Source organism: Rhinatrema bivittatum, chromosome 3 (genome assembly GCF_901001135.1).
Source record: "Rhinatrema bivittatum chromosome 3, aRhiBiv1.1, whole genome shotgun sequence".
Taxonomy (NCBI): Eukaryota; Metazoa; Chordata; class Amphibia; order Gymnophiona; family Rhinatrematidae; genus Rhinatrema; species Rhinatrema bivittatum.
Window position 1 is genome coordinate 28,342,108 of NC_042617.1, and position 27,045 is coordinate 28,369,152.

At 46.4% G+C, this 27,045-nt stretch overlaps 1 protein-coding gene across 2 annotated transcripts in view; it reads right to left on the reverse strand.

Annotated features, from left to right (window-relative positions):
• Positions 1-27,045, reverse strand: part of LOC115086740 (calpain-13-like) — a 221,206-nt gene that overhangs the window by 155,905 nt on the left and 38,256 nt on the right. For both annotated transcript variants that reach the window (XM_029593020.1, XM_029593021.1), the window contains exons 3-5: positions 24,969-25,041; positions 10,152-10,270; positions 2,211-2,344 (exon numbers count right to left, since the gene is read on the reverse strand). In XM_029593020.1, the coding sequence (XP_029448880.1) occupies positions 2,211-2,344; positions 10,152-10,270; positions 24,969-25,041 (326 nt within the window). The remainder of the gene's footprint in view (positions 1-2,210; positions 2,345-10,151; positions 10,271-24,968; positions 25,042-27,045) is intronic.

Consider the following 27,045-nt stretch of genomic DNA (forward strand, 5'->3'; position numbering starts at 1 on the left):
ATAAGTTCTTGGAGAGGAAGTCCATTACCTGCTATTAATTAAGTTGACTTAGAAAATAGCCACTGCTATTACTAGCAACCGTAAGATGGAATAGACTTAGTTTTTGGGTACTTGCCGGGTTCTTATGGCCTGGATTGGCCACTGTTGGAAACAGGATGCTGGGCTTGATGGACCCTTGGTCTGACCCACGATGGCAATTTCTTATGTTCTTATTTATTTACTCGCAGAAATTACCGCACCTAATCAAAAGACCGTTGGGAAGTTCCATAGCATGTGGAAGAATTACTGTCTATGGAAAGATACGCATGGCAAAGGCGGGTATAGCCAATCCTAGTGGAAGACCTCAAATAATTATACCCTCCTTGTCCATGGGATTTTATGACAACTATCCACCGTCTTAGAAACAACTTGCTCGAGGGATTATGAAAGGGGAAAAACACAAGACACAACCAAAAACTTAGGACATGACATTGGATGTAATCAACGGTCTTTATTATGGATTGGTGATGTTGGTGGATGTCTGATTTATAATTATGTTTATGCTAGTTGTTACTGTTATATGATTATTTGATATTGTTATCTGACCTTTGTGTTCTACCGTGTTTTGCAATTAAATAGTGAATGAAAAAAAAATGTGCCCTGGAAACCAGCACACAGTTTTGGTTTTTTTTTTTTTTTTTTAACACTCAGCTAATTGCATCGGCCTGATTATCTTTCTGTCTCCCCCTCCCCTCTCTATCAGCCCAGTCCCCGGTCCTCTCTCCTTCTCTTTTCTCTCTCATCATGAGTCCTTTCTCCCTCTCCTCCCTCCATATTCATTCCTTTCTCCCTCTCATCACCCCTAGCTAGGGTACTTTCTCCCTCAGGCTCGTCTTTCATGACCCCTGCCCTTCATACCCATTGTCACCCTCAGTCCCTCTTCTTCCCTTGATTCTGGGTCCTTTTTTTCCTCTCTTTAATCCCCAAATCCTCTCCCTCTCTTTGCCCCATCACAGGTTCAATCTTCCCTCTCCTCAGTTCCCAGAATGCTCTTCCCCACATTCCCTCCCCTTGACTTACAGATAGCTCTTCCCACACCCCCCTTTCCAACTTTAGAAAGCTCTCCCTGCATTCTCCACCCATCCATGGAGGCTCTCCCCATACTCCCATCCTACCCTTAGTAGGCTCTCCCTATGACCCCATCCCACTCCCAGAAGGCTCTCTCTACATTCTCTTCCTTCGCCTGAAAATTCTCTCTACATTCCTCCCTCCAAAAGTTCTACATAAAAACACAAGAAATTGCCACGCTGGGTCAGACCAAGTGTCCATCAAGCCCAGAAATGTTCTAAGCTTTAGATTGTGTGTTCATGTACGATCCCTAAACACTGCTGCTATAGCTGCCAGTTTATGTAATAAGATACAGTGGTTGCCATATTGTACCAAACGTGTATACAATCTGAGCAATGAGCGAGGTAAAACGGCTGCTGCTGTTATCACTTCATGGGAAGCTTGGTTAGTTATTAGTCAAGTAAGGCAAACAGTGAATTAACCAATGTACACTAAAAAAAAAAGATTACTTCCAATTTTGTGTTGTAAAATTGCTGCTATAAAATAATATAATACTGTCATGAAGGTAGCGTTTGCATCAGAATTCACTCACACGTGTTTCATAACCAAGAGTAAGACGGGAATCTTGATAACAATAGTCTAAAAGGGAATTTGCCCTCATGCATGTAGGTTTCACAAGGGAATATTACTGTATTTCACTTTCATGTGTTGCACCAGCACTATGGTACAATGTCCTTTTATTGTCGGGGTGGAACCACGGATCCCCTGTGGCTGTGAGGAAAAACTGTCTTCAGATGGAGCTGCTCAAGGGTCTCCACTGAAATCAGAGGCTTAACAGATGCAGCACTCTATGTACTTTAGGATACTAAATTATCAATTATTGAAAAGGAGACACTTCAAATGCGACAGAGTTAGGCACCACTGCACATTCTCTAAGGGATAATGCCGCAAAGCACTCTCTTTCATGCAGTGTGTTCTGACTGATATTTTAGCATTTGCTTATTTTTCCATTTTCCAAATTCACTGGGGCGTCCTCTGCACTGGTTTCGAAATGCATAACCTGAATAGGTTTTCAAAGGCTTTCTGGGAGAATTCAGTTTGTCTGAAACATCTGCCACAGATAAACCAGCCTAAATAGTTTGTGAAGAAATGAGAGACTTTACTTGGCATATGCTTTTTCCAGCAGGCATGGCCAGAATTCATTTTGGATGCTCGGATGAACGGCCAGGAGTTTCCTGTTCAGAGCTGGCAGTCTGTCATCTATCACCACGTCCACCCATTCACCAAAGTACCAGAACTGAAAAAAACGAAGATATTAAAGACAGACGGTGATCTTGTTTTGATTTTTTTTCTCTGTTTTTCTCTCATTTCATGTAATGATTGCACTGGATAAGTTATATTCCCTGTATGTACCCAGATCAGTCCCAGACAGTGGGTTATGTCCCCCTTCCAGCAGCTGGAGACAGAGAAAACTTCGAAGGGTGCTCCCATATAAGCTAGTGCACTCTCTGTCAATCTTTAGTACTCTTCTGACTCCAGCAGATGAAAGTGGCTGAACTCTGGTTCCCCACTAAGACTTCTAAAAAGCTACATTTTAGTGCTCTTTTCTCTATTTCTTAGCTTCCTTCCTATCTTAACATGGATCAAGGTTAACAGAGGGTAGTAAAAAAAAAAAAATAAATAAATAATAATAATAATAATAATAAAAAGACAGGGAAAGCTGAGACCCTTGTCTAGGGCCCAGCAATCTAACTTGCAGGAAGAGCTCGTTTTCAGTCTCCATTGCTGTATTTGCTTTGTGGGGGTAAGTTTTGTACCTTTCTTAATTTGCAGGTTAGATTTGTAAGCTCCGGGGTGCAAGTGGGTGGACCAACCTCTGCCCCTTTTCCTGCAAGCCGACCTGCTGCCCTGAGAAGTCGTTTTGCCTCGGGGCAGCCTCCACAGAGACGCGACATTCCTCTGTGTACTGTTAATAGCAATTCAGGCAGGTCGGGGAGAAGAAATAGTGCTGCAAAGGGGGGTTTTCCCTGCTACTCACAGCCACTCATCAGCGATTCATTGGCGGCTCAGCTAATAGATCCATGCCGCGGTCCTTGAGGTGCTGCGCGTGTGGAGAGCCCAGTTCCCGGCTCTCCCGCGAGAAGATTTGCGTGAGATGCCTCCCTGGTGGCGAGGGTTCCTCGCGGCCGGCAGGACGAGCAGGTTCACGCGCGATGGCGCGCCTTGATGCACGGAGGCCGGCCCCAATCCTGCCCAGCGTGGGAACGGCGGCCATCTTTGATTCTGAGCCGACTGCTCTTGAGCAGCGAGGGGATGATTCGGATGCTGGTTCTTCAGAGCTGCCACCGATCCTGACCCCTGTCAACTCCCTGGACCCTTGTACAGCCGCAGGAGACTCCCCCCCCCCCCTTGGTGCCTTCTTCTGGACCATCTCTATTTTCGGCAGATTTTGTGCTTTTAATGCACAATGCCTACCTGGCCAGAATGGGACAACAGCAAGATCTAACAGGGCCTACTCCCCCTAAGGGGTGCAGGATGGCTGATCCCCCGGGGCCTCCAGGATGCTCTCAGGGTGTGGGGGCCTCAGGACCTCGGGTTCACCAAGGTGCCTCCAGGGTCCGCGTGGTCCATCATCTTCCGGGGGGCTTGGCTCCTCTTCCTCAAGGCCCTACCCCGGACCCAGACCTGGATGAACCCTCTCGGATGGCTCAGATGAAAGGGGATGATCCCCGGGTACTGCAGCTCTTCCAGAGGAATGAGTTGGATCCACTCATCCCGTATGTCATGCAGAAATTGGATATTGAGAATCCACAAGACCCTCCAGGGCCTTCTCCACCAGCTAAGAAGGGGGACCCCGTGCTCTCAGATCTGCGTTCACTGTCGGGGTCTTTTCCTTCCAATCCTACGCTACTGCAATTGCTGTCCCAGGAATGGGATTCCCCTGAAGCCTCCCTCAAGGTGGGTAAAGCTATGGATACCCCCTCCCAGACGATTTTCTAGAGCTCCTCAAGGTTCCCAAAGTGGACGCAGCGGAATCTGCAGTGACTAAACACATTACCATTCCGGTGATGGGAGGTGCTGCCCTATGGGATATGCAGGATAGAAAGCTCAAGGTGTATCTCAAGAGAGTATTCAAGGTGTAGGCTCTGGGCGCCACAGCCGCAATCTGTAGTTCCCTCAATCAACGAGCAGGACTCCGATGGGTTCAACAGCTCCTCAGTACACAAAAGCTGTCTCCTGCCGAAGTGCAGCAGGCTGACCGCCTGGAGGCCATGATGGCATATGGGGCAGATGCGCTATATGACCTGCTCCAAGTTCTGGCCAGGTCTATGGTTTCAGTAGTCTTGGCCAGACACCTCCTGTGGCTCCGCAACTGGTCGGCGGATTCCTCCTCCAAGACCCAGTTGAGCTCCCTACCCTTCAAAGGGAAATTACTCTTTGGAGATGATCTGGACTACATTATCAAGTCACTCGGCGAGAATAAGGTCCACAAGCTGCCGGAGGATCGACCATGGGCTGCTAGGACCTTCGTTCCACTAGAAGCTGTTTCCGGAGCCAAAGACATTTCCATCAACCAAGAACAGCTGCCTCTCATCCACTCTCTTTGCGTTCCCAGGCATGGTCCCATTCCTTTCGTTGCCAAAGATCGGCCTGGGATAGTCTCCCCCAGGGGGCAGCTCCCAAATCTTCACAATGAGGCCGTGCCGGCCCACTCCTCGGTCCCCAGGATAGGGGGATGTCTCTCCCTCTTCCACGAGGAGTGGGTCAAGATTACCTCAGATCAGTGGGTCCTGGATATTCTAAAGCACAGTTACGCTTTAGATTTTGCTCATCCTCTAAGAGACAGGTTCCTCTTCTCTCTCTGCAGACCATCACAGAAACAACTCATAGTACGCCAGATACTCGACAGGCTCCTGGCCCTCGAAGCAATTCACCCAGTTCCTCCAACGGAAGTGGGAGCTGGCCGTCTACTTTGTAGTCCCCAAGAAGGAGGGCTCCTTCCGTCCGATCCTGGATCTCAAGATGGTCAACAAAGCCCTCAGGGTCCCACACTTCAGGATGGAGACCTTACACTCAGTGATAGCATCAGTACACAGCGGAGAATTTCTGGCCTCCTTGGATATGACGGAGGCTTATCTCCACATTCCCATCCTCAAGGCGCATCAGCGCTTCCTTCGCTTCAAGATTCTGGGACAGCATTTTCAGTTCCAAGCCCTACCTTTTGGACTGGCGACAGCTCCCCGTACCTTCACCAAAGTAATGGTAGTAGTGGCGGCAGCCCTCAGGAGGGAGGGAATATTGGTCCACCCCTATTTGGACGACTGGCTCAACCAAGCAAAGTCCCTGATCCAGTGTCAGCGAGCAATAGACAGAGTGTTGCATCTCCTTCAGTCCCTCGGATGGGTGGTCAATTTCTCCAAGAGCAGCCTTACTCCATCTCAGTCCCTGGACTTCCTAGGAGCACACTTCGATACAGCTGTGGGCAAGGAACTGCTGCATCCGGATTGGGCCCAGGCTCTCATCCCCCAGGTACAGCGATTCATTTCGCTCTCTCTTCCTACAGCCTGGGATTATCTTCAGGTTCTGGGCACTATGGCTTCCACTATTGATCTGGTACCTTGGGCTTTTGCGCATATGTGTCTGCTGCCGAGAGCCTTGCTCTCCCGCTGGAAACCGGTCTCTTGGGAGTTTCAGGCCATCCTCCGTCTGCCAGAGAGGACCAAGGACAGTCTGGCCTGGTGGCTCAACCTGGATCATTTATCAAAGGGAGTAACCTTGGAGGTCCTCAGTGGGTGATTGTCATTACAGACGCCAGTCACTCCGGTTGGGGAGCGGTCTGTCAGGCAAAATCGGCACAGGGATCACCACAGACGCCAGTCACGCCGGTTGGGGAGCGGTCTGTCAGGCAAAATCGGCACAGGAGATGTGGTACGAGTTGCAAGCATCCTGGCCGATCAATCGCTTGGAGACCAGAGTGGCATGCCTGGCCTTGAAGCATTTTCTCCCCCTAGTCCAGCGTCAGGCGGTTCGGATTCTGTCAGACAACGCAACAACAGTAGTGTACATCAATCGTCAAGGGGGAACAAAGAGTCGTTATGTTTCTTGGGAGACGGACAAGTTGTTGGCCTGGGCGGAGGTCCACCTTTCCTGTCTAGCGGCCTCTCACATCACAAGTGTGGACAACGTTCAAGCCGACTTCTTGAGTCGTCAACGCATAGATCCCAGAGAGTGGGAACTCTGAGGAAGCAGTGGCACTTCTATTCCATTGGTGGGGGTCTCCCCACCTGGACCTGATGGCCACTCTACGGAACACCAAAGCTCCGCGATTCTTCAGCCGCAGAAGAGAGCACAGCGCGGAGGGAGTGGATGCCTTAGTCCTTCCCTGGACACAGCACACTCTCCTCTACATGTTCCCGCCTTGGCCCCTGGTGGGAAAAGTGATCCGAAGAGTAGAGCGTCACCACGGGCCAGTAATTCTGGTGGCGCCAGAATGGCCACGTCGGCCATGGTTCGCGGACTTGGTCAACCTCACAGTGGACGGCCCTCTTCGGCTGGGACATCTTCCCATGCTTACTGCGCCAGGGTCCAGTATTTTTCGACCAGGCAGATCGCTTCTGTCTTGCGGCCTGGCTTTTGAGAGGCGCCAGCTGAGAACATGAGAATACCCGGAGGCCGTGATCTCGACCCTCCTCAAGGCTAGGAAGACCTCTACATCCATTGCCTATGTCCGAGTTTGGAAGGTCTTTGAGACCTGGTGTGGCTCCGTACCTGTCTCGCCACGGAGCACCTCAGTGGCTCAGATACTGTCGTTCCTGCAACAGGGCCTGGATAAGGGATTGGCCTACAATTCCCTGAGAGTGCAGGTGGTTGCCCTCGGTTCCCTGATCCATCACCGGGAGGGAACCCCCCTTTCCTCTCACCTGGACATTGTCCATTTTCTCAAAGGAGTGAAACATGCCTCCAGTACATGCTCTGTGTCCCTCATGGAACTTCAACTTAGTTCTTCGAATTCTAGGCGGCCCACCTTTTGAACTGCTACGAGCCGCTACCCTCAAGGATCCCACGCTCAAGTCAGTCTTCCTGGTGGCTATTTGCTCTGCCTGCAGGCTTTTGGAGCTTCAGGCGCTATTGTGCAGGGAGCCCTATCTCCGTTTCATGGATTCAGGAGTTTCCTTGCGTATGGTACCCTCTTTCCTGCCCAAGTTTGTTTCCGCGTTCCATATGAATCAGACGGTGGAACTCCCGTCTTTCTCAGCTGAAGATTCTCGTGAGCTATGCAAGCTTGATGTTAAGCGCATCCTCATTCACTATCTCGAGGCCACAAATGACTTTCGCTTGTCGGATCATCTTTTTGTACTTTGGAGTGGCCCAAAGAAGGTGGCCAAGGCTTCGAAACCCACCATTGCTCGCTGGCTGAAAGAAGCTATTGCCTCAGCATACATTAGTGCTGGTCGACAGCCTCCGGTGAGCATCAAGGCCCTTTCTCTCCGAGTGCATGCGGCTTCCTGGGCGGAAAGTCAATCCATTTCGCCTCAGGAGATATGCCGAGCAGCCACCTGGAAGTCTTTACATATCTTTGCTCGGCATTATCGTTTAAATCTACAGCTACCGGTTTTCGGCTCTTTGGCAATCGGGTCATTTGAGCAGGGCTATCCAGGGCCCACCCTACATAGGGAAGCTTTGGTACATCCCACTGTCTGGACTGATCCGGGTACATACAGGGAAAAGAAAATTATTCCTTACCTGCTAATTTTCATTCCTGTAGTACCACGGATCAGTCCAGATGCCCACCCTAAGGATTTATGGGATTGGGATTCTCTCTCTGCTCAAATTGTTCTCTGTATACCATGTGTTTAGTGGCTGTTTCATGATTCATTTTGCAAGTTTAGTTGCCTCTTAAAGTTCAGTACACATGGTACAGTTGTTCAAGTTGAACGGTTTTTATACCTTGATCCATCCCCATCTTGCTCTTCAGGCATTGATATTCTTAATACTGAAGGATGACAGAGGGTGCACTAGCTTATATGGGAGCACCCTTCGAAGTTTTCTCTGACTCCATCTGCTGGAAGGGGGACATAACCCACTGTCTGGACTGATCTGTGGTACTACAGGAACGAAAATTAGCAGATAAAGAATAATTTTCTTCTCTCCTGCAGGCCAAGGGCTGGAAGGGAAGTCTTTTGCTGGTGGATGTCACCCGCCTGTATATAACATGGCTGACCTGGGCAGTTCACCACTACAACTGATTTAACTCCAACTGCCCTTGAACAACAAGAATCTCAAAGCCAAGTGTCAAACGTGGCGATTTAAGTTCTTTTGCTGGAAGTAAGCCATGTACTCAATCAACGACAATAGGATAATTTGATTCGTATAGTTAAAGACAGTTTGGGATCCCTCCTGCGTCCCTTAAGCACTTCTGCTTGTCTGTCATCAAGGGTCTCAAGTTTAAGCCAGTCACCCATAATTAAACCTTTGTTCAGATCAACCTCGGTGACTGACCCGATTGGCATGGTCACATTTTGAGCGATAGAGTTTTGCCTCCATCACCATACTGGCTCTGTTTAGATCTGCATCGGGTGATCGGAGGGAAGCTCCAACCCATAGCAGGGCTGTTCCACCCTCTTTCTCCTGACAGAGATCGCTCTTGGTTAAGATCCTCCAGTCCTTTCTTCCTGAACCCTACTTCCAGCTGGTTTCACAAACTTTGGGAAACCCTAGCAAAAGTTAACAAATTAGAAGAATGAATAAACAGGATAAAATTACAATTTTACTTTCTCAAATGATCTGAACCAAGATCTGAATAGAACCAGCAGTAACTTAACCAACAATGTCAAGACCTGATCCAGGTCCATGCCATGTTGACTGTCTCTGTGCATGCCCAATCCATACGGCATTGGTTTTAATGGATGGATGCTAGAAAATATTAATGATAAAAGCGAACACAACACAAATAAATTCTTGAAAGACATAGAAACATAGAAATGACGGCAGAAGAAGACCAAACGGCCGATCCAGTCTGTCCAGCAAGCTTTCACACTTGTTTTTTTCTCATACTTAACTGTTACTCTTTGGCCCTTAGTAACCTTTTGGTTCCAATTCCCTTCCACCCCCAGCATTAATGTAGAGAGCAGTGCTGTAGCTGAATCTAAGTGAAGTATCTAGCTTGATTGGTTGGGGTAGTAACTGCCTCCATAAGATTGCTGCTCCCATGCTTTTACCCAGCCTGTGCAATTCAGTCATTGTTGGTTATTGTCTGAATATAAATCCTCCTTTCTTCTTCCCCCCTGCCGTTGAAGCAGAGAGCTATGCTGAATATGCATTGAAGTGAAGTATCAGGCTTAACTGATTCGGGGTAGTAACTGCCGTAACAAGCAAGCTACACCCATGCTTATTTGTTTACCCAGACTATGTAATTCAGTCCTTGTTGGTTGTTGTCTGAATATAAATCATCTTTTCATTCATTCCCCCCTGCCATTGAAGCAGAGAGCTATGCTGGATAAGCAGAGAGCTACGTTGGATATGCACTGAAAGTGAAGAATCAGGCTTATTTGGTTTGGGGTAGTAACTGCCGTAACAAGCAAGCTACTCCCCACTTCTTTGTGAATGCAAATCCATTTTTTTCCATATTTCCTCTTGCCACTGAAGCACAGAGCAATGTTGGAGTTGCAATAACTAAGTGTATGTTTATTGAATAAGGGTATTATCTCCAGGTAGTAGCCGTCATTCCCGCATCCACTTCATCTGGAGCAGAGTTACCATACCTTTTTAAAATACATGTCCACCAATGCCTATAATAGCGTCATACTAAGTTTAGCGCTATTACTTTCTCTTTTCTTGTACAATGCTAGGGAGGAGGGTAGGAGATCTTCCAAATCATTGAACAAACTGTAAAGTTTCATATCCAAAGTACAGTAAAGTACAAGAAACATGACTCAGCTTTTTTACTTAACTTGGCTCAGCTCAACTAGGATTTACTTCAATCAGAACTCCATTTGCTGCTAAGCCTAAAATACCCTGAGGGGCTTGTTCTCATACTTTCTTGCCTCTTGTGGATTTATTTTGCTACAAATAACACCTGCTTGAAAGATCTTTGAAACACTTACCCTGAAGTGAAAAATACCAGCATATTTGTTTCCAAATTCTTGGTCTACTGGTAGAACCTTAGACAAAAACCTCTCTTTTGAGGTTAAGGATCCAAGTGCAGCCAGAACCCAGCAATCACCTTCAGGGAGCAAGACACAAATACAAATATTACTCTACAGCACATCTTTCCACCTTCAAATCACCTGATTCAGTTCCTCCCTCCTAAACAGATAGAGGTCAATATTTGAAATGATTTGTCCAGTTAACTTTTATGGGGGTCACTTTTGTAATGTTTGTGTAGATTTTCAAAGAGGTCATGAGTGGAAAATTAGCATATATGCGCTTAAGGAGCCTGCATTCGCGTATATGCTAGTATATAAACATCAAAAGCAGGTGTGCATTTTTGGTTTTGCACACAGATTTACCTGAGCAAAAAAAGGGGCAGTCTAGAGGCTTTCCGGAGCAGGCCAAGAGGTACGCGCAGGAGTTCCTTATTTTGAATACATTAGACAACTTATTTGTGCAATTAAGGATCGAGAAGTTCTTGCAAGACGCATAGAACATTTAGAGAACAATGCTAGACATCTTAACTTGCGTTTTCTCAATTTTCCAAGAGTGGTTGGAGAATTCAGTTTACAACATTAAAGATGTTTTCTGCAAGAAATTTTGGGGTTTACAAGTGAAAATTTGACATCTATAAATACTTGTTTCTTTCTCCCAAAATCCAGAACTTTCAGAATGGCTACAAATGTTCAATTTCAGAATGATTTCTCTAATTTTTTAGAGAATTCAGCAATGGAAGTTATACATAGAGGAATGTTATTGGTTTCCTTTATTTCCTCTGGTGATTTAAATTTGGTAATTAAAAACTACTTTAGGAAGTATCCGGTTAGTTATTTTGATTTTCCTGTAAAAGTTTTTCCTGATTTAGCTTCAATTACTCAGATTCGACGAAGAGGGTTTTTAACTCTCTGTCAAGATATTGTAGCATTAGGTTTTTCCTTTTTACTTCGTTTTCCTTGTAAATGTGTAATCAGAAAAAGGGGGATGAGTGCTTTATTTTTTTTCCCCTGAACAGCTAAAATTGTTTGTGGAGTCAAAGAAACCAGCTACTTCTTCCCCGTTAAGCAAATGAAAACAGATAATGCTGGATGACTGTGCTAGGCCTTCATCTCTTGTTTTATTATTTTTCTTTGTAAGATACTCCCTTTAAATTGCATCTACCTCCCCCTATTTCTAAATGTATTTTGCTGGGAAGTGGATTAGATATTATACCTTGAATATATATTTGATTTTGATTTTGTTGAGATTGATTGTGATTATCCACGGGTTTCTGTAACAAACTATGTTGTTTGTAAATTAAAATTTAGAAATAAAGAATGCCATGGTTTTATCAAATACTGCCATATGTATTTTGAGCTGCAATTCAGCCGCTTCCTCATTGATTGCTCTAAAGTAACTTATATTCTTTCTCTGCTTGATGGCATGGCCTTAGCCTGGGTCTCATCTATATAGGATCATGAGGATCCTCTGCTCCATAGCCTTCCAGATTTCCCGCAGCAGTTTCAATTAGTCTTTGAGGAACTCAGCTGGATGTCCTCGCTAGCCACCGACCTGTATCAGATCTGACAGAGTTCCTGAACTCTAATTGAATGTGCCATTGAATTCTGCATGCTAGCCTGAGTTGCACTGGGGAGAAGACAGCTTTACAGCCATATTTCTGCAGGGGCTTTCGGGCAGAATTAAAGACAATTTGGCTGGCCAAGACATTCCTCTTTCTCTTGATACCTTGATCGCCACTTCATGGAAAGGGCCCAGCAAAATAAATTTAACCAGCGACCAGTATCTCTGGCACCTCATTTTCAACACCCTCTGACTTTGACTCCTGCTCTAGAACCCAGGACTTCAGAAGAACCTATGTAACTGGGAAGAATTAAATTCTCCCCCAGAAGAAAAGCTTTGCAGAAGGCAGTTGGGCCTCTGTTTATACTGTGCAGACCATGGACACATGGCTTCCCACTGTCCAGAGAAGCACGGAAACACTCATGCCTAAGGTTGATCGAGGAGTTAACTGTAAGTAAGACATCGCCCTCCCTCCACCAACTGGTTCCCATCTCGATCTCCACCATACAGGGTCAGTTCCACACAGAGGCCTTTCTAGATTCCAGAGCGGAAGGGAATTTTATAGATCAAGCCCTGGTCCATCAACGTCATATACAGACCATCGCCTTGAAACAACCAGTAACCATCTCCTCTTTTTAAGGGGACCCTCTTCCTGGCCAGCTCACTGAAATAACAATTCCTTTGTCTCTTCACACTGGCTTTCTTCACTCAGAGACCATCTCCTTTTATGTAATTCCTCGAGTTTTGAACCCAATCATCCTGAGGTTGCCCTGGCTGCAGCAACACCAGTTGATCATTGACTGGTCCTCCTTGAAATTACACTAATGGGGCCCCTCCTGCTTCACTACCTGTCTTGAATCCATTCATCCTCCGGTCTACTTTACTCTGGCTGCCACCTTGCCAGGACTCCCACCACAGTATGCAGATTACATTGACATCTTCTCTAAACAGCAAGCGGAGACCCTACAACCTAACAACTCCAATGACTGTGGTATACACCTCCTCCGTGACAAGGTGCCCCCGTGAGGGAAGATCTACCCATTATCACTGCTTGAAATCAGATCCATAAGCGAATATATTTAGGAGAACCAGGCAAGGGCCTTTATCCAGCTTTCCTCCTCCCCAGCTGAAGTGGGTTTCTTTTTCATTGCTAAGAAAGATGGAACTCTCAGACCCTCAATGCCATCACCAAAAAGAACCAGTATCCACTGCCCCTTATCTCAAAACTTTTCGACTGCCTGCAATGTTCCAAGATCTTCACCAAGCTGCACTTAAGGAGTGCTTATAACTTCATTTGCAATAGACAAGGGGATAAGTGGAAAACAGTCACTATGGATACCTCATCATGACATTTGGACTCTTCAATGCCCTGGCCATATTTCAAAATATGGTAAATGAAATCTTTCGAGACCTCCTCTATTCCTGCGTAGTGGTCTACTTGCACGACATTCTTATCTACTTGCAATCCCTGACATCGGACCGTGAACATGTCATACAAGTACTCCAACAACTATCAGACCACTATCTCTACATAAAACTTGAGAAATATCTGTTGCGCTCGGGGGGTGGACCCTTGTCCTGGGGCAGTGGAGGAGGACCTCCTGATAATGATCAGGAGGCAACTGCCCCCAGGGGGGCGGAGCATTGGAGGAGACAAAGGCTAGGAACAGCTTCACCACTGGAAGTCCGAGGTCCTCCCGGGAGGACTTAGGTGGGCCTTGCAGGGTCTCCTGGGAGAGTGTAAGTCCGGTGTGCCCACAGAGGAATGTAGAGTGCAGTCAGGTTCGAAACTGGAAGCAACAGGGAAGACCAGTAGAGCGTAGGTGACAACAAGGCTAGGAGAAGAGCCAGGATCTAGGAGCGTAGTCAGGCAGGCAAAGGTAAAAGTCAGGTTCTGCAGAGACCCGAGGAGAAGAGGGCACTCTACGGGAGGGCCAGGAGAGAACTAGCGGCTTTAGCAGGGACACGTGGAATGTGTTATGGATACCCATGGCTCGAGGTAATTGCAGTTGATAGGATACAGTGCCCACTCTTCGGAACACTGGAAATGGTCCAATGTACTTCGGAACCAGATGGTGAGAGAGAATTCTCAGTCTTATGTGGCGAGTACTTAACCACACTTTCTGGCTGGGACAGAAGAGCGGAGCAGGACATCTATGGATATCAGAATTACGCTTGGAGCGCTCAGCTGCTTGAAAAAGACGTTCTTTAACTTGATTCCATATTTGACGAATGGTATGAGCCATGGATTGTACCGCTGTAGAAGGAACTGTCAGAGGGACTGGAAGAGGCAGTCGGGGCTGCCGTCCAAATACCACGGAGAACAGAGATACATCGGTGGCTGCAGCAACATGAGTGCTATGCAACAGCTCAGCCCAAGGCAGAAGATCAGCCCAATTATCTTGCTGATCATTTACATAGGAATGGAGAAATGTTTTCAGAGTCCAATTGGTCCTTTCAGCTTGACCATTGGTCTGTGGATGATAGGCCGATGTATAACTCAGGGAAATGTTAAACTTCTTACCCAGGGAACGCCAATATTTGGTAGCAAACTGTGGTCCCCGATCGGAAATGATCTCCTTGGGGAGTCCATGAAGGTGAAAGATGTTCTTCAGGACCAGTTTTGCCAGTTCCGGGGCTGAGGGAAGACCCGGCAAAGGGATGAAGTGACCCATTTTCGAGAAACGGTCAATGATGACCCAAATCACGGTGTTGTTCCGGGAAGGAAGCAGGTCCATAATGAAGTCTGTTCAGATGCTAGACCATGGCTCCATAGTTGCTGGAAGTGGCTGGAGTAAGCCCCAAGATTTACCAGTAGGTGGTTTCTGTTGGGCACAAATAGGACACGAGTCCACATAGTTTCATGAGTCTTGCACCATACTGGGCCACCAATAGTGTCTTCTCAACATCTCTAAGGTCTGGGCACAGCCCGGACGGCCTGCCAAGTTAGAGTCAAGAGCCCATTTCAGGACTCATTCACGTAGTCTTCGCGGAACGACTGTTTTCCCAACGGGGACTGTAGTTGTTACAGCAAGGGATATACAAGCAGGATCAATGATTAAGCTAGGGACTTCAGGAATATCTTCGAGTTCAAATGATCTAGATAGCGCATCAGCGCAGAGATTCTTGGAACCAGGGCGGAAACAAAAGACAAAGTTAAATCTTTCAAAGAAGAGAGCCCACCGGGCTTGACGCGAGTTCAGGAGTTGAGCTTCTTTAAGGTGCTCAAGGTTCTTATGATTAGTGAAGATGGTGAATTTGTATTGCGCTCCTTCTAACCAAGTACGCCATTCTTGAAGCACCAACTTAACTGCGAGGAGTTCATGGTCACCAACAGTAAAACGTTGTTCCGTGTGAGAGAACTTATGAGAATGGAAGGAACAAGGGACATGTTTCCCCTTGGGGGAATATTGGCTCAAGACAGCTCCGGCGCCAATTGCAGATGCGTCGACCTCCACAACGAATGGGTGTTGAGGGTTCAGATGCTGTAGGCAAGGGCCAGAACAGAAAGCCTCCTTGATAGTTTGAAAGGCGGCTACCGCTTTGGGTGTCCATACCCGGGTATTGGCCCCTTTCCTAGTCACTGCTGTGAGTGGAGCAACATGGGACGAGTAATTAGCAATGAAGCTCCGGTAATAATTGGTAACCAAGGAACCATTGCAAGGCATGGAGGCCTACTGGCTGAGGCCAGTCATGAATCCCCTGGACTTTCTCGGGGTCCATGGAAAATCCCCGGTCAGAGATGATGTACCCTAGGAAGGGTAAGCAATTACGCTCAAACAGGCATTTTTCCAGTTTGGCATACAAGTGGTTCTCTCTAAGACGTTGAAGGACGATCCGAACATGATCTTGATGGGATTCAAGGTCCATAGAGAAGATCAGAATGTCGTCAAGGTACATGACTAAGAAGGTATACAGAAGATCTCAGAAGATCTCGTTCATGAGGCGTTCAAAGACCACCGGGGCATTACATAGCCCAAAGGGCATCACAGTGTATCCATAGTGACCATCCCTTGTATTAAATGCGGTTTCCAAATATCATCGGGTTGGATGCGCACCAGATTGTACGCACCTCTCAGGTCCAACTTGGAAAAGATCCGTGTCCCCTCAAGGCGATTGATCAGTTCACTAATGAGGGGCAGTGGGTACCGGTCTTTGTGGGTTATGGCGATGAGCCATCTGTAATCAATACAAGGGCGGAGACCACCATCCTTTTTCTTAACGAAGAAGAACCCCGCACCAGCAGGGGAATCAGACGGGCGAATGAATCCTTTTTCTAGATTCTCCTTAATATATTCAGACATAGCTTGAGTCTCGGATTGTGACAACAGATAGGTCCTGCCTTTGGGAGGCGTGGTGCCCGGAAGGAGTTCAATAAAACAGTTGAACTTATGTAACAGAGGCAGAGTATCCGCTTTCTGCTTCGAAAACACATCGTTGAAGTCAAAATACTGCGGAGGCAAACCAGGAAGGGTAACAGACTTCAGGACAGGAACTACTGGAGTAACAGAACGGAGACAGGTTTTCTGGCATTTGGAGCCCCACTGTACCAACTGCAGAGAATGCCAATCGAGCTGGGGTTCGTGGATCTGGAGCCAGGGTAACCCCAAGATAACAGGATGGGTTGAACGCTTCAATACGTGGAAAGATTTCTCTTCTTCATGAAGGGTGCCCACGGTGAGATGGACAGGCACAGTTCGGTGGGTAATAAGCCCCGGAAGATGATCTCCCTGAATGGAGGCTATGCGTAATCTCACCTCCAAACGCTGGAGAGAAATGTTTAGGAGTTTGACGACGTCATCCATAATGAAGTTGCAACTAGCTCCAGTATCATCGAGCGCAGAGGTAGCGAAGGTGTGGGCCTGAATACCCAGGGATACAGGAAGCAGGAGTTGAGGGTCAGTAACAGGGTCTCCTGGGAGAGTGTAAGTCCGGCGTGCCCACAGAGGAATGAAGAGTGCGGTCAGGTTCGAAACTGGAGCTTGGAAGCAACAAGGAAGACCAGTAGAGCGTAGGTGACAACAAGGCTAGGAGCAGGATGTAGGAGCATGGTCAGGCAGGCAAAGGTCAAAGTCCAGGAATCAGTCCGAGAAAAGGTCAACAAAGCAAGGTCAGGTTTCCAGAGGTCAGACGAGATTACAGGCAGGCCGAGGTCAGAAGGCAGGCAGGCGAGATGAGGAACAGACTGGAGTCAGGAGGCAGTCAGCAGGCAGGCGAGACGAGGAACAGACTGGAGTCAGGAGGCAGACAGCAGGCAGGCGAATCGAGGGACAAACTGGAGTCAGGAGGTAGGCAGCAGGCAGACGAGCAGGTCAAGGAACAGACTGGAGTCAGGAGGCAGGCAGCAGACAGATGAACAGGTCAAGGAACAGGCTGGAGTCAGGAGGCAGGCAGGTGAGCAAGACGAGGTCAGTACCAGTAAGACAGTCTGTGGTACTTCCTGGGTAGACGAACAGGAACGGGAGGACACTGGAGTACCAGGAAGCAGGAACAAGGCAGGAACAGAATGGGAACAGAAGGATCCTGGAATGAGACTAGGAACAGACAGGAGCAAGCAGGAACGCAATGACAATCTATCAGGAAACAGACCCAATTGCCAAGGCAAGGAAGTGCAGGGGACGACTTCCTTATAACAAGGAATCAATCAGGGCACGCCGCGGAGCTCGGGCCCACCCTTTACCCTACAATAGGCCAGGCGGTCCGCGTACACGTATGGGTGTAGCTGACACAGCCGAGGACACCGAGATCCAGCGTGAGACTTTGGATGTCGTGGAAGGCCCGGCAACCGCCGCTGCGGGACGCTGGGGCCTGGGCGCACTGGCAGCGGCTGCTAGGGAGGCCAACCCGGGACCTGCCATGGAACCATGAAGGTGAGCAGGCCCATGCGCGGGCCAAGCACGGATGGGACTCGTAACAATATCTCTTTGAACAAGGGCAACTCTCTTTCCTGGGCTACATCATTTTTCAGACCAGTCTTCTCTTGGACCCTGCAAAGCAGAAAGAAATCCTAGCCCCAGCTGTTCGGTCTTTGCACTCTACTGGATCTCTCCTCAGCATTTGACACCGTGAATTACTCTTGCCTCCTTCAGCGTCTAGCCGACATTGGCATCACAGGATCGGCGTTTGATTGGTTCAAATCGTTTCTTGAAAACAGGTTTTACAAGGTCAAGATAAATAACAAAGAGTCTCACCCTATTGATTCAAAGTTGGGGGTACCTCCAGGATCATCCCTTTCACCCACACTTTTCAATATTTATCTTCTCCCACTCTGTCACCTACTAACCAACCTCAAGCTAACACACTTCCTATACGCGGTTGACATACAAATACTCATCCCTATAGCGGAATCTCTCCACAAAACTTTGTCTTACTGGACCAACTGCCTCTCAGCAATCAACAACCTACTCTCCAGCCTCAACCTGGTACTAAACACCAACAAAACTGAAATCCTTCTTATAGCTCCAGAAAATTACTTCCCTCTCATCCCTCCAACTGCTAGCCAATGTCCTATCACCTCAATTGACCTCACTTCACAAGTAAGAGACCTGGGTGTGCTACTAGACAACTGACTCAGCCTCAGCAAGTTCATAAACAACACTACAAAAGAATGCTTCTTTAAATTACAAATATTAAAAAAATTAAAACCACTTTTACTCTACCGAGACTTCCGCCTGGTACTACAATCCATCATCCTCCCGAAACTGGATTATTGCAACTCACTCCTTCTGGGCCTTCCCGCTAGCACCATCAAACCACTTCAGATGGGCCTGAACGCTACGGCCAGAATTCTCACAAACACCAACAAAAGGGATCATATCACCCCCATCCTCCAGCACCTTCACTGGCTGCCGATTAAATACAGGATTCACTTTAAAACCCTTATGATGATACACAAGGCCCTACACAACATCTCCCCTCTCAACCTAACTTTTCAACTCCAGCAGCACATCACTAAGAGACCGACTAGAAGTGCGTACAAGAACATGCTACTCACCCAGCCGGCAAAAACCTCTCTGAGGAAACGCGCTCTTTCCACGGCGGGTCCCCCACTCTGGAATTCGCTCCCTCCGGACCTTCGCCTAGAACCCTGCCATATAAGTTTCTGTATAGTTCTATATTGCAGTTTAATTAGGCCTTGTTGTTCTTTGTAAGTTCTTTATTCTTTATTGTTATTTGTTCCAATGTAAGCCGCCCCCGAGGCGACAGTTTTATTTCCTTGTAAACCGGTGTGATATGTATATTATACAGGAACATCGGTATATAAAAAAATTAAAAATAAATAAATAAATACAATGTTTCTTTGGATTCACTATTACCGTCAATTCATTCCTTGGTATTCCACTCTTGCAGATCTTCTCAGTGCCCTGACCAGAAAGGGTGCTAACACCCGAAATTGATCCACAGAAGCCATCTATGCTTTCTAGGCACTTAAAAACTTCTTCACCCAAGGACCTTGCCTGCAACATCCGGATCCTGATTGCCCTGAAGGTAGATGCCTTTATCCTTGGGGTCGGGGTTGTTCTCGGTCAACACAGTGCTGAAGGAACCCTCTTGCCATGCTCCTTTTCCAGGAAATTTTCCCTGGCTGAGAGAAACTATACAAATGATGATTGTGAACGCCTGGCAGTGAAACTGGCATTAAGAAAATGATGGCACCTCTTAGAGGGGACCAAGCATCGACTCACAGTCTATATTGATCATAAAAATCTGGAGTACCTTCTGCAAGCTGAATCACTCGATCCTAGGCAAGCCCGCTGGTCCCTCTTCTTCTACTCATTCAACTTTGAGCACCGCTAGCGACCAGCAGCCAAGAATCTGATGGCAAATGCACTTTCCTGCACCTTTCAAATCTAAGACTTAATGAGACCCCTGCAAGAATCATTGATATTGTCGCTATGCCTGTTCCCTCTGGGAAAACGGTAGTGTCCAAAAGGCTTTGGGACTCTCACCTGGCAGGTCATCCCAGAGTAACCCATACACGCAACCTCCTTCAACGCAGCTATTTGGTGGCCACAGGTAAAAACTGATGTGAAAAACTACATGGATTCCTGCCCTGTCTGTGCACAGCATAAATCTGCTTGTGCCTGTTACAGCCATTGCCAGCCCCCAAGGAATCTTATCCCTACCTATCCACAGATTTTTTCATGGATCTCCCTCTCTCACATGGCTCCACTGCGATATGGGTCATACTGGATAAAGTTTCCAAGATGGCACATTTCATTCCTCTTCCCAATCTACCTTCTGCTCCAGAGTTAGCCCACCTGTTCGTCCAACATATCTTCAGATTGCACTGATTACCTTCTCACACTAAGAGAAAGGCTAAGATTAGGGAGATAATTACATCATCTCCCACATCTGAGTCTTCACAACCACTGATCCCAAATTTCTTCTCACCAGCACCCAATAATGTTCCGGTGAGTCAGGCCATTGAGGGCTCTGGTATAGAGCGGATACCGAACCCTCTGGTCGAAGCAACGCTGAATCCCGGCGCCCCTGATACTCCTCCTCAAATACTTTCTACTGATTTCCTGGCTAACGATTCTGATAAAGATCAGAAGGGAGAAGGAGACCAGGCTAAGGAGGGTCAAAGAGATCCTAATGCCCTGAAAAGTGACATATTGACAGTACTAAAACCAGAAGAGATCACTATGGATGTTATTTGGTCAGCCATAAAATCGCTTGAATCTGCAATTGTAAATTTAACAAAAATAACTGAGATATCTAATCAATGCTCTAATAAAATTGAGGCTGGAATCTCAAAATTGGATAAAGAACAACATTAAACTGATGGAAGATTAAACAAGTTGGAATTGTGTTATCAGAGATTTACCAAAACAGAGATTCTATATGATAAAAGACTCGAGGCTATTGAGGATACTTTAAAGTATTTAAACTTAAGGGTCCTGAATTTTCTGAGACATGACTTAATACAACCTATAGATATGTTTAAAGAATATCTCAGTGTTATTTTACAGATGCCATTGAAATCTCTTCCCCCTATATCTAAAATATATTACATTATATCAAAAGGGAATGATATAATTGCAGATGGTAAAATGCCAGAATCACAATTAAACTTGTCAGAAATCATAGAAGCATCTGCAGATACTATAATAAATACCAGGTCGACACTTCATGTCTCATTTGTTTTTGCAGTTGATAGGGACACTGTATTTCTTACCTACATGAGGAAAAGATCAGAGAAATTCCACGGGGCACCTATTTGGATTTACCCCGATTTCTCAAGACAAACACAGCTAAGGAGGAAGCAATTTCTCACTTGCAAAACTGAAATTGAGAAATTTGGAGGGAAAATGATTATAAAGTTCCCATGTAGGTGTGATATGTTTCGCTTAAACCAGAGATATACTTTCTATGAGGTGTCACAATTAAGAGGGTATTTGGATTCACTGACCCATGAGTCTTTAGTTCTGGAAAAAGAGGCAGAGTAAAATAGAAGGTGCAACCTTAATTTTCAGTTGTTTTAGTGTTCTCACTTATTTCCTTTAACCGCTTATGTTCCTTATCATACTCCTAGTGGAGTTTCCTTAGATAATAATATACAGAATTAATTGTTGTTAAAAATGTTTTTCAATTTGTTAATTTCTAATTTCTGTAATAAATTTTTGTCTATTGTAATTTAAAATGCATAAATAAAAAAAATAAAAAAAAAAAAAACTTGCCATACTGGGTCAGGCTAAAGGTTCATCAAGCCAGTATTTTGTTTCTAATAGTGGCCAAGACAGGTCACAAGTACCTGGCAGGATCCCAAGAGGTAGAGAGATTCCAAGCTGCTCAACCCAAGAATAAGCAGTGGATTTCTGCAACTCTACCTTAATAATAGTTAATGGACTTTTCCTCCAAAAACTTGTCCAAACCTTTTTTAAACAAAGCTACACGAATAGCTTTCACTACAGCCTCGGGCAATGAATTCCAGAGCTTAATTATGTGTCGATTAAAAAAATATTTTCTCTTATTAGTTTTAAATGTATTACCTAGTAACTTCATTGTGCATCCCTTCATCTTTGTACTTTTCAAAAGAATAGACAACTGACTACTGTTTACTCATTCCATTCCACTCATTTTACAGACCTCTATCATATCTCCCCTCAGCTGTCTCTTCTCCAAGCTGAAGAGTCCTGACCTCTTTAGCCTTTTTTCATAGGAAAATTGTTCCATCCCCTTTATCATTTTGGTCTCCCTTCTCTGTATCTTTTCTAATTCTGCTACATCTTTTTTGAGTTGTGCTGATCAGAACTGCACACAACTGCGATACAAATGCATTATGATATTCTCTGTTTTATTCTCCATCCCTTTCCTAATAATTCCTAGAATTCTATTTGCTTTCTTGGCTGCTGCTGCTGCACACTGAACACAAGATTTCAATGTATTTTCAACAATGTATTTTATTTATTTAACATTTTTTTTATACCGGGATTCATGTAAAATTTACATATCGTCTCGGTTTACACTGTAACTGAAAAACAGGCATGTGAGAATGCAATTACATAGAATGGGCATAAAACTTGGATCAGAATACATGGGGAAAAACTTGGAACATAATAAAGGGGAAAAAACGCATATTTATATTATTAGGCGCATATATTTAATATGAGAGAGATAAAACTTTGGGGTAAGCTGATGTAGAGAAGGGTTACTAAATTGTAAGGGTGGCATGATTGGATAGTCTTAATTTTAGAATGATGGCTAGTGTGATGGTGTTGATGTACGTTGTTGTCATACTTAGAACGCTTGCTCAAATAGCCAGGTTTTTAGTCCCTTTTTAAAGTTGATTGGGCAAGTTTCTGAACGGAGTTCTGGCGGTAGAGAGTTCCATTGTGCTGGACCTACTACTGACATGGCTCGTTTGCTTAGAGAGGTTTTGATGTATGTTGTTAGGAGAGTGTTTTTGTAAGCCGTTCTCGTCGGTCTGGTTGGTAGATGTGGTTGAAGTGGAATGTTGAGTTCCAGTGGAATGAGCTTGTGGATGGTCGTTAGTGTTTTGTGTAGGATTCTGTACTTGATTGGGAGCCAATGTAGGTTTCTTAAGATGGGGGTAATATGGTCTCTCTTGTTGGTCTTGGTCAGTATCATGGCAGAGGCGTTTTGCAACATTTGAAGGGGTTTAATGGTGTTAGCTGGAAGGCTGATTAGCAGAGAATTGCAATAATCGATTTTAGAGAAAATGATTGCTTGGAGTACTGATCGGTAATCTTGGAAGTGTAAGAGTGGTCTGAGACGTTTAAGGACTTGCAATTTATAGAAACCCTCCTTAGCAGTGTTGTTGATGAATCTCTTTAGGTTTAATTGATCATCCATAATGACTCCCGAGGTTTCTCACCTGGGAGGAGAAGGATGGCTGATTTATAGGGTTTGAGTTTGGCCTAGCATAGTTACCGTCTTGAGAAATGAGGAGTATTTCCGTTTTATTGGAATTGAGGATTAGGTTAAGGCTTGAGAGCAAGTTGTTGATGGATATAAGGCAGGTGTTCCAGAATTCTAGTGTTTTTTGAAGGGAATCTTTAATCGGTATCAAAATCTGTACGTAGCAAATGAGGGCCTTGGTTTACATTGAAACACAGGAGAACCTGGGAATGATTAGAAAGAGAGGAAGAGAGAGCAGAAAATGAGGCATTATTTGAGGGAGTCTCAGTTGACCTAAATAAGGAAAGTTGATCATGCTGCTAATTCAGAATCATGTCAAAAAGTCCAACTATATTTTTTTGCCTCCAAAAATCCATTAACTTCTTTCTACATGTAATACTACAGATTATGAGTTCTCAACTTTGGTGTCACAGGTCTCAAACAGGACTGGTATTTGGGATAACCACATGCAAATGAGCCATATTCTTAGATCACATGCCTCCAAACAGGTCTGAGGAATATTTATCTTTGATATCCTGAAAACCGGAGCTGTATGTTGGCCTCACTGAAATCCTGAAGAAAAGATCCTCAGCAAAATAAAACCAGAAAAGGGACTTGAGCCCACTTTTTTTCAGTATAATGTCTTCCTTTAGAAGTTTAGACATATTGATCATGTTATGACCGTCGGCCGCAGCCACAACTCACGTCGTGTCATCCAGATGAACTCGCGGCTGTGGTTAGCGCTACCGGCGCGTACCTCCTGGCTCCTGAGACTCCACGTAGCGGCTAGGATGCCGCCGACCTGCACGCCGACTCTGGGCCTTCCTAGGCGCGCGCGCGTGCCACCAGGCCTCCCTTTAAAGGCTCAATGGCGAGAACTTCAGGGGTGTCCCCGGTTGATGACATCCCAAGCCCGAGATATTTAAGCACCTCCTTTGGCCTACGCTAACCAACTTGGCAACGAGTTCCCTGAGCTCTGCTGCTGCTTGTTCCTGTTCTCCGGACCTGCAGTTCCTGCCTTGGATCCCTGCTCTACATCTTGGACTCTGGCTCTGGGGTACCCGCTCCTCGGGGGCCTGCTCTGCGCTTCCATTTCGGGACTTTGTCTTGCGCTGCCCCGCTCCTCGGGGTAACCTCAGCGTTGCTACACCAGAGATCCTGTCTCTATGCTTCCCCACTCTTCGGGGTAGCCTCAGCGTTACTACACCAGAGATCCTGGCTGTACGTTTCCCTGCTCCTCAGGGTAGCTTCAGCATTACCACACCAGAGACCTCCTCGGGCCTGTTCTGTGCGTCTCTGTCTTGGTGATCCTATTTCCTGACCTACCCTGCACTGCAATACCTGCTCCTTGGGGCACCCCACAGTTTTGCCACAGTGCAGGTGCCTGCGATCACGTGGCTGTGACACAGACAGCTCGGTTATGCCTCCTTTTTCCTGGGCCACAGCAGTGGTCCAGTTGCCTGTGTTTCCATTCCACTTCGCCTCCCGACAGTGGGGCCCTGTGAGGTTCAACCCCCTCAGGGAGAGTCAACTCCCACCTCGGGCCAAGGGTCCACGAAACCTACAAAACCTAACAGATCACAGGGAAAGAGAACTGGAAAAATCAGATATACAGAAGATAGTCTCAGTTACATCCCTCATTCAACTGTACTATCATTGATGTGAGTGAGGGTCTTATGGTAATGAGAGGCTTAGAATAATGAGCATGATTCCATCATTATGGTTTGTAGCCTCAAAATTAGAAAGAGAGACCATAATCTTTGAAAAGAGATACATCAGTGACAGCAGCAAGTGGCGCAAGACCAGAGTTGGATTGTTTTCATGCTAAAACATTTGCAAAAGCTTCTTACCTAGTATTTTATTTTGACGGATATCAAACAAACTGACATCTTCCACAATTAATTGGGGACGGCCATGTAATTCCTGATAAAAGAAAAAATGAGCAAAATGAACATCAGCTGAGTTATAAGAGGTCATCCGCAGCTCTTCTAAAAGACCTCATGTGAACAGAGCCTTGGCATATCACCCTAAAACACCAACTGCATGAAATCTTTTGGAATATAGGTGCCTACAGTTTGCTTTCTGCCACTTTTCAATTGCAAACTGGGCAGCCATAGTTTGTTTTAATTGTGGCCCCCTTCCCACCTTCTGGTGAGAGGCAAAGGCTCACTTGGCTCATCTGCAACCCATAGTCCTGACGGAGGTGGGGGAAGGGGAAGAAAAATGATGTCTGCCAAAGCCTTGTGAGGTCTTCTGGCAAAGTCTCCATGTAGGGCAAAAAATAAAAAATAAAATCACACAACACCCCTGTCTGGGGGTTGCTCCAAAATAAATCCTTTTACTGGGATGGTTGAGGCAAATGAACTATTTGCATCTGGTACAATCTGTACAGAAATTTAAAAAAAAAATGAAATGGGTACACAGACAAGAATCCTTAAACCACTCCTAGAAAAAAGGGACTCTTCTATAATATAGAATCGGAAATATGGGCTCATATCTTCCTCCAACTTAGCAAAGCTTCCATTTCAGCGAATCTCATAGAGAATGGATAGAATATTCTTTATCGTTGGCATCTTACTCCCGAGAGAATGTGCAAATTATCATCTCGTAACACTGGTATATGTTGGCGGGGATGCAAGGAGATGGGTAGCTTTGTGCATATGTGGTGGTCGGGGTCATGTATTCTCTCAGTGTGGTCTCGTTTACAATAGTTACTGTCTCTTATACTGGATACAAAAATCACGCTTTCCATGGACTTTGCATTACTGCACAATACGGAAGGTTCCGAAACAATGACTAATTGTTCACTATGGGGCGGATTTTCAGAGCCCTGCTCGCGTAAATCCGCCCAAAACCGGGCGGATTTACGCGAGCAGGGCCCTGCGCGCCGGGAAGCCTATTTTACATAGGCCTCCCGGCGCGTGCAGAGCCCCGGGACTCGCGTACGTCCCGGGGTTCTCGGAGGGGGGCGTGTCGGGGGGCGGGGCCGGAGCGCGCGGCGTTGCGGGGGCGTGTCGGCAGCGTTTTGGGGGCGGGTACGGGGCGTGGCTACGGCCCTGGGGCGTGGCCGCGCCCTCCGTACCCGCCCCCAGGTCGCGGCCCGGCGCGCAGCAGGCCCGCTGGCGCGCGGGGATTTACGTCTCCCTCCGGGAGGCGTAAATCCCCCGACAAAGGTAAGGGGGGGGTGTAGACAGGGCCGGGTGGGTGGGTTAGGTAGGGGAAGGGAGGGTAAGGTGAGGGGAGGGCAAAGGAAAGTTCCCTCCGAGGCCGCTCCGATTTCGGAGCGGCCTTGGAGGGAACGGGGGGAGGCAGCGCGGCTCGGCGCGCGCAGGCTATACAAAATCGATAGCCTTGCGCGCGCCGATCCAGGATTTTAGTGGATACGCGCGGCTCCGCGCGTATCTACTAAAATCCAGCGTACTTTTGCTTGAGTCTGATGCGCAAGCAAAAGTAGGCTGATCGCGCTTCTTTTAAAATCTACCCCTATGTCTGCAAGCTTGCATAGCTCTCCGAATGGAGACTGCCAGTACATGGAAAACATCTCAAGGTCCACAGTTTTCGGCGGTACTGCCCAAACTGGACCACATATGTACAATGTGCAAAATTACAGAGGATAAACGACACAATCCCCAAACTTTCCACCATACTTGGGATGCCTACTTGCAATGGCGAGAGTCCGGAGATGGTTAAAATGACTTTTCATCGTGGGTACCTCTGAACACTTTGAGCACTTTAAACATTAGTTTCTTATATTCAATCACTCTACTTGGTTGGTATGGGTGGGAGGGATATGATGATAACCAAAATATGTCTTATGTGGTGTTATTTCTTCGCCAAATGTTTGTATTATAATCTTGTGTTTTTACACCAATAAACTATAAAAACAAAAACCAACAAAAAAAAAAGAAAAAAGGCACTCTTTGGGGA